This window comes from Drosophila arizonae, chromosome X (assembly GCF_054131065.1).
Source record: "Drosophila arizonae isolate 15081-1271.41 chromosome X, UAZ_ARI_1.0, whole genome shotgun sequence".
Lineage (NCBI taxonomy): Eukaryota > Metazoa > Arthropoda > Insecta > Diptera > Drosophilidae > Drosophila > Drosophila arizonae.
The window spans coordinates 28,914,395-28,934,296 of NC_142927.1; the positions used below are offsets into that span (position 1 = coordinate 28,914,395).

The 19,902-nt window shown below is 41.4% G+C and overlaps 1 protein-coding gene across 2 annotated transcripts in view; it reads left to right on the forward strand.

The window, feature by feature from the left end:
- Positions 1-615: 615 nt before the first annotated feature.
- Positions 616-19,902, forward strand: part of Sp1 (transcription factor Sp8) — a 32,377-nt gene continuing 13,090 nt past the window's right edge. Inside the window, exon 1 of one of the 2 annotated variants that reach the window (XM_018017064.2) lies at positions 616-1,879. In XM_018017064.2, the coding sequence (XP_017872553.1) occupies positions 1,763-1,879 (117 nt within the window). In that variant the 5' untranslated portion in view covers positions 616-1,762. The remainder of the gene's footprint in view (positions 1,880-19,902) is intronic. The other variant, XM_018017062.2, reaches the window with a different exon arrangement.

Sequence of the window (19,902 nt, forward strand, 5' to 3'; positions counted from 1 at the left end):
TTGCGCCAGCAAGAGTGACAGGGTGCGCTAGCGCGAGCACGCGCGTGCCAATTGTATGGCCATCTCTGTCGCACAGCGGCCATTGCTCTAATTATAGGTTAGGGCCAGCACAGCGTAAGACAATGCTCGGATTGGTCGTTGCCATCGCGTCGGCGCGCAGCACGCACGCAACGGGGCGTCGCCAAACGAAACTCGTTTTGAGCGCGTGCTTGCTTGCTTTTATGAATGAACCAAACCAGCAACAAAAAACACACGCAGAGAGCGACAGGGAGAGAGAGAGAGAGAGAGTAGCGGCGCCCTCTGCTCGCCGGCTAGCTAATACATCATCATCAGCAGCGCCGGCACAAGCAGCAAACAGCAAACAGTAACAGCAACAGCAACTGTGATGATCATAAACGTAGCTCGCATTCGGTGGTGGCTCGTTTTATTGCTGTCTCTTTTGTGCGCTCACACATACAAGAGCTGCGCCAATGTTAGGTGTAACTGCGTCATGATGAATGGGAATGGCTGCTGCTTTGGCAGCGAGAGAGCGTAGCGTCGACGAGGCTGCGGTTTTCGATTGCTTGCTTGCTGGCTGACTGGCTGGCTGGCTTGCTGGCTGAGTGCAGTCGCTGTCGCTGTCTCAGTTTGCCAGCGCCGCACACAGTCGCACAAGCAGAACACACAAATACAACAATTGCAAATCGCGCTCTCTCTTGTTTTGACGCGCCCTCTGCTGTTTGCTGTTGCTGTTGCTGTAGCTATAGCTATAGCTATAGCTGAACGACGACGACAACGCCTTCGCCTGACGTTGACGGAGCAGTCGCCGCCAACGACAAAACGGGAATGGGCCCAAGCTTTTTGTTTGCGCTGGCATCGCGTGAAACAGTTGCAAGCCTTTGAACGATCAGCGACGACGCTAAAAACTTTTGCGCGGATATATTTTGTTTGTTAGTGCAGACGCCTCCTTGTCGCCAACGTCGCCGCCGACGCCTTAGCACAACGCAATATCAGCAACGACATCGAAATCGACATCGACATCGATAACAAACAATAACAATAATAACAACAACAATAATATCAACAGCAACAACAACAACAATCACATACAGTTTAAAGTGCGTCTTAGTGCTTTTAAATCCAACTTCAGCTTATTTTTTTTTTCTGTTGTAAGTTGTCCCACGCGGTTTATTGTTTTGCTTCAGTTCTAACTGTATTCGCATCTCTTGCATTTGATTCGATCGCGCTGCCTGTGACGATCAGAGGCTGGCGCCAGCGTGTTGCAGTCACGGATGAAAGCGTGACAGTTACAGTGACAGTGACAGTAACAGTTACGGAAATAAGTATTTGCACAGCATAAATTAATAAGCGACAACAACAACAATAACAACAAGAATCAGAAGAAAGAGCAAATGCAAATCTCTCCGAATAACAGTGAAAAGTGCAAGTCGAATCCTTAAGAGAATATTATTTTTTTGTTGCATATTTTTTATTGTTTGCGACTAGCGCGCGTGTTTCTCTCTGTGTGATTCTCTCTCTCACTCTGTGTGTGGTTCTTTCGAGATTGTGGCCTCGTCTTTGGGCGACTTTGAACAGCGAGCGACTTTGTTTTATGTGTGCTTTGTTTGGAATAATCTAGGTTCCTAGGCAAATCCCTTCGCGCGCACGCCTCAAAATTACAACACCAACAGGAAGAAAGACAGCAGCAGCCGACGCAGCAGCCGCAGCAGCCGCCGCAGCAGCAGCAGCAGCCACTGTCGCCGCAGCAGCAGCAGCAGCTAAAATGTTAACGGACATGACACCAACCGCCGGCCAATTGTACGGCTCACAGATTCCGGCTATGGCGGGCATGAACATCACCAACATTGCGACACATTTGCAGAAACCACAGGTAAATCCGGTAAGTGCTACCTGCAAAACAAATACATTCTAATTGGCAACTTCTTCGTCTTCTTCGAACTTTTGCCGGTAGAGACCTTGATTGATTGTTGAATATTTGGGAACCTATTTGTTAGTAAACTTTTATCTGAGGCTTAAGTAACTCTTAGCTCCAAGAGGTGCTAACACTTTGTGCTGATGCTCAGCTGTAAATGCAATTGGCCCAGAGCAAACGTCTTCTCCATGTCTCAATGCAAACCAGTTCACTGCATATGTGAAATTACCAACTCGAATTTATGAGCTTTTGAATAGGTTACACTCTACTCCAATTTTCGGGTACATAAAAACAACACTTCATCAACGTTTCCCATTTCATTTATATGAGTATTTCTCTGTATGCAAGTGGATCTACGCGAAAATGGAAATCGTGTCTGGCATAAAAAAATGCTTGAGAATGTCAAAGCGAAGCACTGTCGTTCGCATTTGAAGCATATCTGTTTAATAAGCTAAAAGACGTAGAATCAAGTTAATAAGCAAGTAAAAAGTCTTCACTATATATGGCTTTGAGCGTTATGAAGAGACGCCCACTGTAAGGCGTTAAGCATATGCAACCAAATTGAAATCTACATACAATGCATTTCTCTAAATATTTAATCAAAAACATTTCGTTGTCATTCAATGAGCGAAGAGATTTGTGGGCTATGCTATCGCTTGAGGCGTGATATTATTGGCATAATACAATGGCACATTTATATTTTATATAACGAATTCTATAGCTAAGTATGCGAGCAGTTCACTTGAAATGGGCGCCGTTGCTTAGGCTCAAGTTGCTTTTTCATTTCGAAAATTAAATTTCAAATGAAAGCTAAAGCATATATGCTTCATATGCATTTATTTGTATGTGTATATAAATCTATATAACATATGAAAATTCTGTATCTAAGCACACAAAAGGCAGCTGTCTTAATATACTAGTATCGTATCATATATGCTTCACATGCATCTACTGTGTACATCTCGAAATCTATAACTTATAGATAGTATACATTTATATATAGCGCTCAAAGATATTTATTTATCTTGACATGATTCGATCAAGTTCGTACGCCTGTTTTGCATGTCATGCACAAATTAGCCTTCATAGAAAAGTGTCCCATTCACCTAATGCATATTAATACACGATGCATACATACATACATATGTTTGTCTGCAACTATTTAATTATGTATGTGTATAATTGTGCATACACACGTTTCTTATAAAATGTGATGATATTTTTAACTTTATCATAATGGCTCTGACGCGGGCACAGATACAATCGAGCTCTAATTAATTAGATTACATAGTTTTAATGGCCATTGCGATGGCAGATAAAGCGGCTCAGGTGTTGAAGCAGACAAATACATGTATTATTATTTATAATACTTTGATGTTTACTGTTTGTTGTTGCTTTGCTATGTTATCGCATTTGCATTGGCATTTGTCAGTTGTTTGTCAGAGTTTGTCTCAGCGAGTTTGTGGCAAATCAACCACTTACACGGCAATGGGCCTTACAATGCCTTAGAGAATGGCAACATTTTTCTTTGCTGTTGTTGTTGTTGTTTTTTGGCAACAATGCCGCAGCGGCAGCAAACGCCGTTAAACGCCATGGCAATTGCCGGGATGCCGCCAGGTACGAGAGCGCTGAAAGGGCCACGCCAGGGCAGGCCATCAGGGCAGGCGCTGGAAAACTCAGTCACCCATGATGGGCAGGGCTTCCTTTGTTGTCTCTCTGTGCGCCGATCAACGAGACTCCATGAATTAAACAAAAAACAAAAAAGAACATGTATCTAATGCTGCTGATGAGTCGCTGAGTCCCTGTTTGAGTGTGAGTTGAAGTCAGTTTCGAAATTGATTTGATGCGGCTTGTTCAACGCGTCGCGCTCTGTGTGCAAACGAATTTCACGCTACGGCTTAGTAGCTACGCACATCCCAGATACAGCTACAGCTAGAGCTACAACTACAGATACAGCTACAGATACAGCTACAGATACAGCTACAGATACAGATACAGTTGCAGATACAGGTAGGCGATACATGGCAATTATGTGGGCACTCAGGTATGCGCTGCTTCTGAAATCAATTATTCGAGCTCACTTAGGTGACTCGAGGTGCCAAAGTCAAAGTTGATGTGATTTGCATCTGCGATCGAATGGCGACAAAGGCAGATCGGAGATATGGACCAAGCCGTAGACTCAGGGTTCCATCAGGTCAATCGCTAATGCTAGCTCAGCTCAGCTCAGCGTATCTGCTCAATCTGCTACACTCTGCTCCTCCTCTGACAGGCATTAATGATGATTTTGCCAAATACTCATAGTCGATGGTTAACAAACTGCTTTGATCGCGCCGCCTGTGAAACGTAAACATAAATCGAAACTAAGGCAATGCTACTTGAACGAAATCAATTTCAAAATTCCTAATGATGATGATGATGATTATAGAGAAAAGACTCACACACACACATACACACAGCTCCCATGCAGATTATATATTTTAACGATATTTAGAGCAGTTTTCCAACTAAAAATTACATATGAAATAAACGATCGCTAAATAATATTTAAACTTATATAAAAATATTATATTTTTGTTTTATTTGCATTTAGAAATTATCTGAAATTCCTTTGTTATTTGAGAATACACAGTTGGCTAGCATTATTAATAAATCATAATATCAGACGAAAAATATTTTTGCTTAATTTAAAAACAGTTCATCTAAATTCAGTTTATTAACATTACAAAAACCTAGAATTGTTAGATGAAAAAAGAAATGAAAATGCTTATGATGTACTTCTAACAGAGTTCAAGATAAGGCTATTTTATAATGTCCTCCATAGATCTATCGTATATATCACAGGAAGACGATTTATTGAACGATTTTTACAGTTCTTGAATGTGAAAATAGATCTTGCAAGGAATTCATTGTTTAGAACGGCTAGAGTTGATATCGAGCTGGTATTCCAAGAGTAATTGAATAAAGAATTATTATAATAATTTATATACATATATACATTTTTCAATATAGCTATAGTTGTATAGAATATACTAGCTAAAAAACGCTCTTTATAAGACACTATACTTGCATCGTATGGACTTAAAACTTAGTAAATGAACGAACAAATCAAGTTTTGCGAAACTCTAGTATATATAAGTTTTTTTCTGGCTCTTTTCGCAGGGCCAAAGTTAGCTACATATATTTACAGATGAATAGAGAAAAGTAAAGACAGAGAAATGATCTGTAAAAATCACAGCACCACATTAACTTGGCCTATGTCTCTGAGTGCATCCAGCTACAGTTGCTTACGATCGCAAGGCATTCGGGCCTCCTGTTGACCGAAATTGATAAAGTTTTTAGCCCGGCTGGCAGGCTGGCCTAATTGCATAACACTTTCAATAGAGTTGGCAACGTCCAGAGATGGCCATCAACCATCCGGTCAAATAGGCGCAAAATTGTTGGGAACTCGCCTAAGCTGCCGTGCCGCTCGCACTCTGCGACTACTTGAGATGCCTCAGTGAAGTGAAGTGTGTTGCATGGGGCATGGGGCATGGCCAGGCTGTGCCACAAGCAAAAAGTGTAAACGCCACGAAACTACGTGCGTCATTCAAAATGTAAAGCCGCCGAAGAAAATGTTCTAAACGGGGCTAGAACGAGCTGTAGCTGGCTGCTCGCTCGGTATCGAGCTGGGCCCCGATATGCATATTGATGGAGCGGGCAGGCGCTTATTAAAATTAATACCACATCAATCATTTTACAAACGTGCTGTCGGCCAAGTTCAAAGCCAGCGCTCGGCTAGACTCGACTCTAGACTCCGCAGCGGCCCTGCTCGGCGCTCTAATCTTAGGCTCTGTTTAAGAAAGTTACACATGCGCATTGGTTTTAATTAAAGGCGTTTAAAGACGCGACGCGAAATACAGAAAAAAAGAAAAAATATTGAAAAGAAAAAATATGATAAATTACCAAGACAAACTGAAATTAACATTTATGCTTGAAACAAAGCACAACATGTGTTTCAGTCGAAGATTCAGAGAGTCAGACGGCCGGACAGTCGGACAGTCGGACACTCGGACACTCGGACGGAGTCTGGCAGCAAAGGCAAAGCGGTAAAACGGTACGCGTCCAAGTTGTGGCTGTTAAATTATTGAAAATCATGCAATGCTGTTGCTGTTTTTCCCATGAACATCTCTTGGACTTGACTCGAACCACTCTCTGAACTTGGGCCTGGGTACGGGTACGGGTATGGGTACGGGTATGGACTTGGGCACTGTCTGTCGGCATAATCAGCATAACAAAAGAAATTAAGCAATAATATATTAATGAAAATACAAATGCACAGCGAGCTGTGAGCCAGCTGGAGCAAGATCGCCGCGTCATTGACTAATTTGTTGTGTTTTCAACACGGTTAGGCGCCAGGGCGTCGCTCAGCGGCAGGGCATCGGTAGCCCTGACTGCCCCGAACAGCAGGCGCCGTCAGCAGATACCCACTCAGTCAGTCAGTCAGTCAGTCAGTCAGTCAGCCAGCCAGCCAGCCAGCCAGTCAGTCAGTTTATATATTTCATTCGACTCGTCTATTCTGTACACAGTGAGAAATTATTTCAATACAAACAGCTCAAATAATGCGTAATTGATTTTCAGTTTATACAATTTTATTTAGAGCTCTGCGACTCCCATAGGAGACCTATTTGAAAATTGAATATGAATAGGTGTTACGCATCGGAGCTGCGTAGATCTACCTGAAAATTGAATTGAATTGTTCTTTTCTGATTGAGTAAATGCCTATATACATACATATATATATAAATGCCTAAGTCTTGTGTACAATTATGAGCAAGCAAAACAAAAATAAGATATATGTATATAAAAAATATATGTACATACGTACATATATCCAAAAGTAATCTTTGGCTTAGTTCTAAAGCCATGAAGAATCTGTGAATACAAATTGATACGCCGATCCAACCTGCTCTGATTAATTTCGAATGCAAAGTAATTTGGCAGTAAGGATTCAGAGTCCCAGATCGATATCATATTTCAAATTTTCGATTCCATATTTCACATAAATAAGCTAAACTTTTACTGAATCCATTTCGAGTCTCTCTTGATTTTCATTCAAAAATTTCTTTCAGTATTGGCGTGGTGGCTCACCCTACGGAGGGCCCGACTTTTAGCTTATTTCCTCCTCAGCTCTGCTCGACATATTTACCTCATATTATTTGGCTTAATGAATGCGCCTCGCTTTGTGCAACTGTCCGACCATTTTCACCTTTGACAATGGGCTGTGCAGTGCAGCGGCAGCGGCAGCGGCAGCGCAATTAACTTGCGTCATCTAGAAATTTAGGTGGCATGATGCTGCTAAAAAGTCAAATGCAGGCATATCAAAAGGAACAAAGTGCAGTGGAAGCGAGAGCGCAGTACAAGGTCGCTCGCTCCTCGGCTCATCAAAGGCGCCGCTCGCGAGCGTTTTTCAATTGGTTTTCCAAGCCGTCGCTGCTGCTGCTGCTGCTGCTGCCGTGGCTGCTGCTGTTGCTGACTTGCAGCTCGTCACCGTCAGTTGCCACCGCGTAAAACGTCACTGCGGCTCGGGCAATTTGACGCTGACAGGCGGCTGGCAATCGCGGCGTATACGCAACGCATAATGGAATTAATCAGATTTGTTGAAAGCCCTGTGACAGTCAAGTGAAGCAATTTAACTGACGGCAGCAAGTAAGCTCAGTTATTTATTTATTTATTTTTTTTTTTCGCTAACTCTCTCAGGAGCGATAAGTATCGATACTCAGTCAGGTGATGGCCGCTTAGAGAATTGAAGCTGGCAATAAATTTCAATGAAATTCATTTGCAATAGTTATACAAAAATATGAATAAACGGTTTTCTTACGTCTTATATGAGTTCATCTTAATGCTATGAATATCTTTTCAGAGCATATATTCTTTGATGCTGTTACTATTCAGCTTCATTTGTTATTAATTGTTGAAGACCCTGGGGCGCAGTTGGCTTTAAGTCCGGGCCTATTGCCAGCATATTAATCTTAGACTTCTCCTTATGCTATTCATAAAAGTTGTACTCCATAATGCATATAAAAATTATTTGAAACATATAATATATGTGTATAACGCATTTCGATTTGCGGAAAATCTTTAAGCATATTTAAAATTGAGTCCTAACCACTTAAGAGTATGACTCGCGATAACTCCTCTCACTTCTCACACACTCAGTAAAGAATTGCTAAGCATATATCATATTTTCAAATGCAATTTGAGCTAAAAAAAAAAAAAAATAAAGAAACAGGAAAAACTAAAGGATTGCAAAGACTGGTTATAACAAATGTCACTTAATAGTTAAAGTGCATAATTTAGATATGCCAAGCAATTACAAATGGCAACTGCAGCGCTACGTACATAGCTATGTCATGATATATGGACAGAGTGGACTTTTAATTAAACACGCTCGTCGAGCTGACGACGTGTACGCTTTATGATGCCAGCCAGAGTGGCAAATACTTTGAACATGCTGAATGGGCCCCAGCGGAGCTCAGTTCAGAGCCCTGCGCCGTGGTCGTTGCACCTTGGACTCGCCTTTTATGCTTTACTCCATTCATTATATATTTAGTGCTCATTTGACCTGACATCGCAGTGCTAGCACTACCTGCCGTTGGCAATGCTTTACAGGTGATAAAGTGCGACAACCAACAGATTATGAATATATATTGACATATACATTGAATGTATATTGAAGATAGTTAAACCAATGTCCAAGGGTTCTGATTCTTTCACCTATGAACGGCCTTGCGAAATGTTTTTCAATATTATTACATTTATATAATTGCATTTCGGTATGGAATTGCATTATTCATCGCCATACTGAAAAGAAATTTTTAAAAATGGCTGAAGAAATTGAATGGCTTAAAACTCATGGTCACATTATCTTTATTGGATACTTTTGAAAAATCATAAAATGTAATATAATAATTATTTCAAAATATTAAAATATTCAGATGTTTTTTATTTAGTGATGTACTTAGAGAGCTAAATTCCGAATCACATATCCACATCACAATAAATTTTTAGCAATTTCAAGTTTTGACATTGAATTGGATGCGTGTCACACTTTATCAAAAACCTGAGCCTGGGCGTAGCATAATTTGTTCAGTTTCCAGATAGGCTGCGTTTATTATAAATAATTACTCGATCTTTTGCACTATTCCAAGTATTTTTCCTGAAGTCGTTAAGCTATAGCCTTACGTCTAAGAGCAGCATAATGTGAATTACAAATCGAAGCTCCAAAATTTGCAATATTTGTTCACATTTTGTTTGCTTTCAAGGTTCACAGTGAAATTTGACAATTTTCGTGGAGAGCCACACTGTACTACACTGCACTTATGCTCTGTGAATGTGTACATCAATTTGCCGAGGCTTTAGTTTGAGTACTTCCCTTATTCGTCTTTTCGTGTCGACATCTTAGCAACTTTCTCAGAGCCGTCCGGGCCAGGCTGAAAGCAAGCGATTTCTGGCAATTTTCATGTTGACCCGTGCGACGATTGCAGGCAACCGAATGCCAACCGGCCAATGCATCAACAATTTATTGGCGCGAAGTCGAAGCGTTTGTCAGCGTTAATTTGAATGCAAGTTCATAAGTTAATCAATATATATATGTATGTACAGATCGAATGGAGGAGGTGAGCTGCTGAGGTGGAGGGCCGTTGTGTCCGCGGCGGGCAATCAATTGACGGAGTCAAATGCGAAACAGCTTTTTGAATTGTTTGATCGTGCTGTAAATTTGCTTTTCGACTTGGTGACGACGATGTCGGCGAGCTGCCTTATATGGCAAAGCCAAGGCAATGCAGCTTAGTTAGCCAGCCAGCCAGCCAGCCAGCCAGCCAGCCAGTCAGCCAGTTGGTAAATGTATCTATATATATATATATATATATATATGTATGTATATGCATCTATTCGCTGTATTACTCGATCAAAAAGGCAACTGCAACATCAACAGCTAAGCAAGATTGGGTTACGTTAAAACGTTTGCTGCAGAATAAAATGATTTATGGTCTGAATTGCAGATAATTGTGATAATCATACCGCAAGGGCGCAGTCGCAGTCGCAGGTTTTGTTTTTGTTCGAAATCGATATAAAATCGAGATGGGCACTGGCTGCCTGGTTCAGGCGGGTCTCTCGAGTCTGTTGGGTCTGGCGGGTCTGTTGGGTCTGTCTGCTCGGGATGCGTGTCTAAAATGCATAACAGTTTTTTGGTCTCTTAAGTTCTTATACCCTTTACGAGCTGATTGAATGGCATTCATGATATTTATGGTTGGTGTTTTGGCCCCATGTTACACAGTTACAAGTAAACAATTTCAATTTCATTTCGCTTTTGCTTTATATCATGTAGTTGTTAGGCTAGTGAATTGATCTCTTTAACTAAATTGTATGTATACTTTTACTTAAGTAAAAATATCTATTAATTAGGCAAACTATGTGAACGTAATTTGGAAATGCTTATATTTGAGTTGATATTTATTAGTCTCTACTTTTCATATATTGTTAAGTGGAATTTAGTAGTTTTCATATTATTCAATATTTTAGTAACAGATAAGTGTTGAATATTTTCAATACTATATAAGCTAAAGTCTCGCCTCTTTGATTATAGAATCTTAGCTTCATTATATATAAAGGTTGATATAAATGGCTGATCTACTATAGATGATCTCTATATATTTTTAATCTTCAATCAGTTATATACACATTGCTGAATTTTTATAGTACCCAGAGTCCAGCTCAAATGGTATAGATAATATTCAATATCAAAGATGATCGTGATGAAGCGAGGTGTATGCTCTAGCAGTGTGATGACTAGTGTAGACATAATCCAATTGATTCCATAGTACGTACAAATGCATATTTAACCACAGATTTTGTTACTCTGACATCAGCATAATATATGTATACTGGATGAAGATAATACTAAGACTTAGAAACTGACAGCTCAGCAGGCAGCATCGACTCAATATTTATACAAGGAAAACGGAATAGGAGTTGTCTTCCTTTGTGCATCACCAGCCAATTACGATTTTCATAATTTCTTATACATTTTGTACACTCTTAATGATAGAGAGACATGAGACAAGACAGAGACACACAAGGCGAACTGTAACAGAAATAGAGTCGCCCTCAGTTTGCTTTCCTAAGGCCGTAGCTGGCTCCTATTGCAAAGGGGCTTAGAGAGGATCTGCTGCGTGTTAAGCGGCTCAGGCGACCTACATGACGGACAGTGTTCACTGTAGGTGTCATTGTGTTGATGTGATGCAGTTTGTTTGTCATAACGGATTTGGCTTTGTTGCTGTTATTCTGTTTATGTGCGCAGCTCTGTGGGCTTATTTGCTTAGGCGGCTTAGATGCCTTTATGCTCTTCCCTCTATGGAAGCACCAGGCACCACGGGCCATGGGCCATGGGCCATGGGCCGAGGGCTACACTGAATCCAAGTTAGATTCTTATGGATTTATTTAAGTGGTTTGCTGTACATTTCATGTCATTTTATGTGGCCATATTTCTGGTAGGTGCTGAAGTCTGTTGACGGAAGAGACAGACTCAATGTCGAGGCGAGCAGACGTGAGGAGCAAAAGAACGAGCGCGACGGATGCTCGTAAAAGTTGTTGCATGTTGCTTGTTGCTGTTGGCTGTTGTTTGTTGTTTTGTTGCTTGTTTAGTGTGTTGTTCGTTGGCTTTCCGCATGCTTGCAAATATTTTACAAATGTCATATACGCATAGTGTTTAAATATCTCCAACTTTTATATTTATTAACTGTGAATAGGATTTCTCGTTGTACGTTTCTCCTTTCCTTGTTAAGTAAGTTGCATTTGTTATGACTCTGCTCCAGCTGATTTGTTGACCGAAAATGCAATGATTTATTTGTGAGGGAACCAACTGCGCTTGTGTCGTCGCACATATATATACACACACATATATCCGTATTGATTTATGGCCTATAAAGTGCGGCACTGTGACGAGCAGTTGCTAAGAGAAATGGGTTCTGCGTGACGACAGAGCTCGAGTGACAAATCATATGCTGTTTATATGCTATACTTATACTTATACTAATCCTTATACTTATACTTATGACTATACTTTTATACATATTCTTATACTTATACTTATACTTACTTACTTATTATACTTATACTTATACTTATACTTATACTTATACTTATACTTATACTTATACTTATACTTATACTTATACTTATACTTATACTTATACTTATACTTATACTTACTTATACTTATACTTATACTTATACTTATACTTATACTTATACTTATACTTATACTTATACTTATACTTATACTTATACTTATACTTATACTTATACTTATGCTTATGCTTATACTTATACTTATACTTATACTCTTTACTTCTACTCTGTACTTCTACTCTCTACTTCTACTCTCTACTTCTACTTCTACTTATACTTATACTCTTTACTTCTACTCTGTACTTCTACTCTCTACTTCTACTCTCTACTTCTACTTCTACTTCTACTTCTACTTCTACTTCTACTTCTACTTCTACTTCTACTTCTACTTCTACTTCTACTTCTACTTCTACTTCTACTTCTACTTCTACTTCTACTTCTACTTCTACTTCTACTTCTACTTCTACTTCTACTTCTACTTCTACTTCTACTTCTACTTCTACTTCTACTTCTACTTCTACTTCTACTTCTACTTCTACTTCTACTTCTACTTCTACTTCTACTTCTACTTCTACTTCTACTTCTACTTCTACTTCTACTTCTACTTCTACTTCTTCCACTTCTCCTACTCAGTCTTGATGCCACTCCCACTCCTATATAATATATCCATTGTTTAACATGCAGCTCAACTTCCGATTTCCGTTCAAGTAACTCATCAATGAGGCACAAAAATGTTGTGACCCACTTTACGGTTTATAGCTTTCAACGCTTTGTCACTTGACGCAACAGCAACAGCAACAGCAACAGCAACAGCAACAGCAACATGCACAGCAGGACCAGCAGCAGCAGAAATCCGTGAAGTAGCAATATATATTGCTCTGGCTGCAGCGATGACAGTTGTAAATATTATGTTAAACACTAAATGAAGTCGTTAAAATCATTTAATAATGCGCTCTTTGAGTCCGTCGCGCTGACAAGTGAAGCGATCCTCAACGCCGACGCTTTTGCTTTTGGCTCGGCTGCTGTCGCTGGGGTTGCATGCCGCCTGCTGCTTGCTGCATGCAGCTTGCTGCTGTTCGCAGTTGCAACGCTGCGTTGCACTCTAGCGAGGCATGCAAATGGCTGCCGGCCAGACATGTGGCATGACATTTGCTCAGCGCTGCGTCTGCTGCGTCTGCGGCGGCGGCTCTTGTCAAACAAAATTGAAAGGATGTTTGATGACATGCTAAATTGACAAATGCATGCAAAAGCGCTTGGTAGCTGCCGCTTTGCATGCGCGACTCATTATTCATAGCTAGTCAAAATTGCATGCTGCATGCCACACGCTCTCGTTGTCTCACTTACTCACTCTCTGTCTGTCTCTCTCTCTCTCCCAGTTTCTCTGTGGCGAATCTAATTGAATTTGTTATTTTATCAATTGAATTTCGATAAAGATTTGTTGGAACAACTCACTTTGCCTATAACTTCCCTAGCCGTTGCAAATTCCCTGCGCAAATATGCCACATTTTCGGTTCATCAGCAGCAGCAACAGCAACAGCAACAGCAAGTGCATGACTTGGCAAGTTAAAATCTAATGCCTGAGCGTAGTCATAAGGTCAGGCTGGGCGCATTATCAACGCCAGCAACAACAACAACAACAACAACAGCAGCAACATTTTTGCTGGCTGCAAGCGATTCGTGCATCAAGCAAGGCGAGACTCCAGCGACATGGCTGCAACAGCACAATACATGAGTCGTCTTGCCTTTGGTGTTGCTGTTGCCGATGCTGATGTTGCCGTTGCCGTTGCTCTTGTTGCTGTTACGCCTGCTGGTTGAGATGTATGTGCAGTGATTACCACCAGGCGAGCGTATACTTTAGCATTTTATATGCTTTTTTTTCTGCTGTTTTTTTTTTTTTTTTTTTTTGGGTCACGTTGTCCTTGTGCACAAGTCGCAACATTGAGCTTGGAGCCGCAGTTGACTGCGCTCGATTCAAGTTAAGTCTTACGCCCGAAATTAGGTTTCGTTTTTAGCACAAGGCGCGCGTTGAAATGGCGTTGATGATGTTCATGTTTCATGTTTGCAGCCTGATGAAGCGCACCGATTATCCCCAGCATCAGCATCAGCAACAGCAACAACAGCAGAAATATGCCAAGATAGCCCGTAAATTGATTGATTTGCCACGGCACGAAGCTGGACTAAAGCTGCAAGGCAACTACATATAATGCAGCGAGCCAAGAGCAACGGCAACGGCAACAGCAACAACATCAAAACTCGTTTCAGTTTCAATTTCATTTTAAAGGCACTTTGGTAACGACAAAAATTGCCATGAGTGGGGGGCAAAAGTGGGCGTTGTTGTTGCTGTTGCAACGTGGCAGCCGTTGCAGTTGCCATTGTTGCTGCTGCCGCCGATGATGTTGTTGTAGGCAGCAGCATTGCTGGCATGCCAGAATCTATCAATATGTACACATTTATGCGCGCTATTTTCAAATGACGGCGACAATATATGCAGCAAATGCAATTGAAACGTAACGAAATGTTGTGCAACGCCCACTATTGGCTGCAAGCCAAGTGAAGCAGTTGCTGCCAAGTTGCTGCTGCTGCTGCTGCTGTCGCTGTCGCTGTCGCTGCGGTTATAGTTCCTGATGGGCATGTCGCTGCGACTGCCACATAACAATTTCTCAATTGAAATCTGTACGTGAAAATTGTCGTTGTTGTTGCTACTGCTGCTGCTCGTTTGAAAAAATTCAATTGCATGCAAAAAGAGCCACAACAGCAAGAGCAACAACAGCAGCAACAGCAGCAGCAGCAGCAATTGCTACTGCAGCAGCAATTTGTATGCAATGAATTAAATTCCAGCGCAGAGCGTTTACTCCATCGGCTCGCCATTGAGGAAAATCGCAGGAAAACCTCTGACCCGCCATGCTGTTTGTCAAGTGCGTCTGACAGCAATCGCTGCTGTGCTCATGTTGACATGACAAATTTGGCTGGCAATCAGCGCTGACGGCAATCGCAATTGCAGCTGCTTACGGACTCTGACTCGATCAAGTCTAGAGGTTTAGCCAAAGAGTGTAAGCCAAGTTCAGGGTAAAGTTGGGCTTTAGATGACTCTGCGACGAATGACTTCATATTGGACTTTAAGCTATCTCTGTCTATCAATAGATACTTCTTTATATGTATCTATATATCAATCCTCTTTAGACCTCAGCCAATATCCCCGCTTTGTAGCACAGTGTATAGCAATGTGAAGAGTATTTCTGAACTCGTCGCCGGCGATCTTCCCACATTCGTTAGAGCCGTCAGAGAACCTGGCCTGCAGATTGGCTGATGCAGCGAGTTTGGGCCGGCATTTGCAGCCCAAAATGAAAAGCTAAACGTTCTTCTACAGCTTCTTCTGCTGCTGCCCCATCTTCTTCCTCTGCTCGCTGCTGTGGTCTGGAGCACTGTCAGTAATTTTTGGGGCCCGGTAAGCGGTTTGGCTGGCTGCTTGTCGCTCTCCAGTTTCGAGCATCGAGTTTCGAGTTTCGGGTCTTAAGTCGTTTGCTGGGTCCCAGGCCTCTGGGCTCTGCTTACATAAGCTTTGCCGTGTGTGCAGGTTGTAATTTTCCACTTTGCGCCTAAACAAAAAAAGCATAAAACAACTCTAAAGTGCTGAGCATAGAAAGCACTGCAAACGATGACTTTTCGGCCGAACTATGACGTAGTTCTGCAGCTCGCGATCGCCCTCACAATCATTATCGGCCCCAGCTCCAGATGGCCTAGCCAACACTGAGCGCTAGTCATCGAAAATGGCTAACTGCAATGCAATGCTTGACACGATTTTCACGACTTACACACTGGACATACCTGAGCGAGTCCAGCAAGACAGGTAGTATATGCGGCCCGTAGTGGAGTGGAATGAATCGCTGATCTTTGCACCATTTCCTAGGGTATCTGCTAGTCTGTGCAAGTGCTTAGCCAGCGCCCTTTAGACTCGTTCATACAATGTTTTATGGGCAATTTTCGGCTTTTCGTGCTGGCGGCTGTCGTGTACGGAATTCAATCAGAAATTATCATTGATGGCGCCTTTTTATGGCTTGTTTTGCACTTTCCATAAAAATATACATCCATCTATCTTAATGTGCTTGCCTCGACCAGCTAATTGATGTTGTCTGTCTATCGCCGTCTGCCGTTTGCTGTTTGCCGTTTGCCGTGCTTTTGCGTTTTGTTAATAAGCCATTAAATGCTCAATAAAACAACAATAGCGACACCACACACCAAAAGGCAAACGCCAAACGCCAGCCACAATGGCAATAGATAGTCACACTCCGCGAAACAATATGGCAAACACACATTTTTAATTCATTGAGTCATTAAACAGCATTCATAACTCCCTTGCTTAGCATTTCCCAATGGCCAGCTAACGACTTATGCTGATTTCTTGACGGTGCCACCGGCTGCTGGGGAAGGTCGTCAGCTGTGGACAGAGGCAAGCGTCAATTTGTGATCTTCTTCAAGCGAGCAGCAGCTTGATTTATTAATCACTGAATCGATATCATGAAGACGGCTTTTATCAGTTGCTCGAGTGTAGAACGAATATTGACTTAAGGAAAAGTCGCAAAATTCCAATTAAATTCTAAAGGAGATTTTTTATTAGTGCTGATTGATACATATATCCGATTATTCTTTCTGCTAGCTAAATTTTATGGGAGAGCTATGTGGCGATCTTTATCGATATACTCGATAATATATAATCACACACATTCTCATCAATAGATAATAAGAATTGTCATCTTTAGGCTCTACACAATTCATTTAAATAATGATCTTATTTAAACGAATTGGAGATATAAATGTGTTATAATATGATGACTATCATCATAAACTGGCAACACGATGAAATAAGAATTTGATGCCTCATTTATTATATGATGTAAAATGCATATAATATATTTTACTTAGCTAAATTTTAATTTTAGATATATTTATGTATTTATTTTTATTTTCTTTTTAAATTTCAAATGGATTAAATATATTTATATAACATAAAAAAATAAAAATACATTTTTTTTTTTTTTCAAAATTTCAAATTTCAAATTTCAAATTGCCTGTTGCTCTGCTACTGCTAGTTATTTCAAAATATACACGTGTGTATATAATATATACAAATATGTATATTAAAAATTATAAATGATATTCTCGAATAATAATTTGAATTCAATCCAAATGAATTAATTGATATATTTTAATAATTGCTTATTTAATCAATAAATGAAATATAATTGACAGTTAAATATGAAAATTTAAACTTAAATATTCCATAAAAATTCATATTGTCGCTGCTTTATATAAAATGGAACGAATAGTTAGTTGCATTTAAATTTTTAGCAAGTTATTTTAATTATCTATGTATATTTATAAGGTAAATATCTTTTTTTTTTTTCTATAATCGTTCACTGAACAAATATTGAAAATTATGAAATAGAGAAAAAAAAAACTATAAATATAATTAATAGACACGCAGCTCTTGCTTTGTCACACGGCCATTAATCAATTTCAACAGCTGGCGTCGAGCATTGCTTTTTGGTGGTCAGTGTGCACATAAAAATCAAATGAGACAACGACTGGGCGATACACTGTGCAGAGTGCCAAAAATGAAAATGAGATTTGACAATTTATGGCATTTATCTCGTGTTTAGTTTATGTAAGCAATATACACTCTTTGATTACTTTGTGAATTGGCTATAAAGTTGAACAACTCAAGCCGATCGAGCTCCCCTTTCGGCCGGCCGGCCACTCGGCTCAGCGCTGAGGCTTTGTATGCACATATGCATGTGTTTAATTATTTATTATTAAACGAATTGGTGCAACCTTAACTGCCAGGTAATTGGCTACTGGTGTTCTGCCGACTACCACTCTAAATGAATATGCAAAAGAGGCCCCAGTCGCAGCACCAGCGGGCCCAAGCCAGAGACTGAGACTGAGACTGAGAGGCAGAGACAGAGACACACAGACAGCAGCAGAGCAACAAAACAAAATCCACAGCGTTTTGTGTATTGACCAAAGCAACTGGACAGCGCGCAGCGGGGCGCGTTGCCCAAGTCGAGAGTCCGAGATCCAGTTCAAGCTGCGAGCTGGGCCATAAGTCCCATATATTCATGTGGCCAAATCAAATAAGCTCGAGGTAGGCATGTGCGCAGACAGCCGGACGGACAGTCAAAGTGTCTGTTGTGTTGTCTTTCTTGCTGCTGCTGCTGCTGCTGCTGCTGCTGCTGTGATAGTGGCAGTGGCAGTGACAGCAGCAACAGCAGCAACAGTAGTAATATCAGTTACTGGTTTTATGATGCAGCGTTCTGCAATTTATCAGCAAGCTAAGCCCGGCTCTGCGTTGATTTGAATATCCAATTATAAACACATTCGGCTGCTGCCGACGACGCCTCGATGCTGGCCTGTTTCCCGCGAATCCGCGTCGATTGCCGACTGTGGATGGCGGATTGGCTACTGTTGGCTTAACACACATTGTCGCACGTTTAGCACAATGATGCACAATGTTTTGCTGTGGCGACAGGCGGGGCGTGACAGTGTGACAAATGCGATACGCATTTATATGGCAATGACACGAAGCGGGCTAAAATGTGATTAGCTGCATAATCGCAGCCTGCGCCGGCTGCAGATTTATTTTAATAACTCCGGGTAAATAGGAGCGAACAGAGCAACAATGCGGCGATATTATTGCGCCTGATTTATGGATGTGTATTATGGCTGCAGTCACGCAACGATCGGACAAATGAATTGGCATTTCTGTTGTGGCCCCAAAACGCAAGCCTTTCAATACCCCTTCAGCCCGTGCAATAGGGCTGCATCGACTTGAAGACTCGTAGGCGATCGTGCCGTGCATGCATATGTGAGTTTTTGGAACGACCTATCACTTAGTAAATACTTGTCACTTTTAATTTAAAGCCCAACTCGAAACGCGAAAGCCGAGCTATACTCCGCGCCGTAGCCCGCCTGGTTGGGGATTTTCGTTGACTTGGTCGAGGGGCTGCAGCTGCATGCCACAGCAATTTGCAATTACCACAAACACGCGGTTGCGGACTGACTGTCAGCCAGTCAGCCAGTCAGCCAGCCTTACTGCAATAACAAGAGCCAGTCCCCACCTCACCTCGCCTCAGCTCGTCTCACCTTGCCTCGCCTCAGCTCGGCTGGCATGGCAAAAGTTTTACAATTAGAACACTTTCGCGTGGCTTTAATGATAACGGGACTCGGCTGCAGTGGGGTCGGCGATATAGGATATAGCAAGCCACTCCAGTCGGCCCGCCAATTCCGATGTATGATATAGGGGGCGTGTCAGGAAACTAGCTTTTAAGTGCGTCTGCGCCTGCCTGCGCCACTGGAGATTGAAGTGAAAAACGTTTAACGATTTTCGGCTTGTTGAGGATATACATACATATACATATACATATACATATGTATATATATGTGTATAAATATGTACGAAAATCGAAATTTGCCAGAATTGCGGATAGGAATTTTCAACTCATGCCTGTTTGTTGTCTCTGCTCCTGCTGCTGTTGTTACTGTTGTTGCTGTTGTTTTAGGCCCATGCAACTATGCCAGCGTAGTTTGGTTGTTTATTTAAGACCATGTCGGCTATTGTTGCCATTCTGCTGGCCACGGCTGGTCAAGTGGCAGGGGATAATGGCCATTGTGTGGCATGTTTGTCGAGGCTCCGGCCTGTATGAGGTACTTGACCGAAATCGCTCATTAGGCAGCAGATTTAGAGCAGCGCTCTTGGCCAATCGCCCGGCACAATGCTGTGTTTATTTAGCAGGCGCTGCTTGGCTGGCGCATTAAAGGATTTCGGG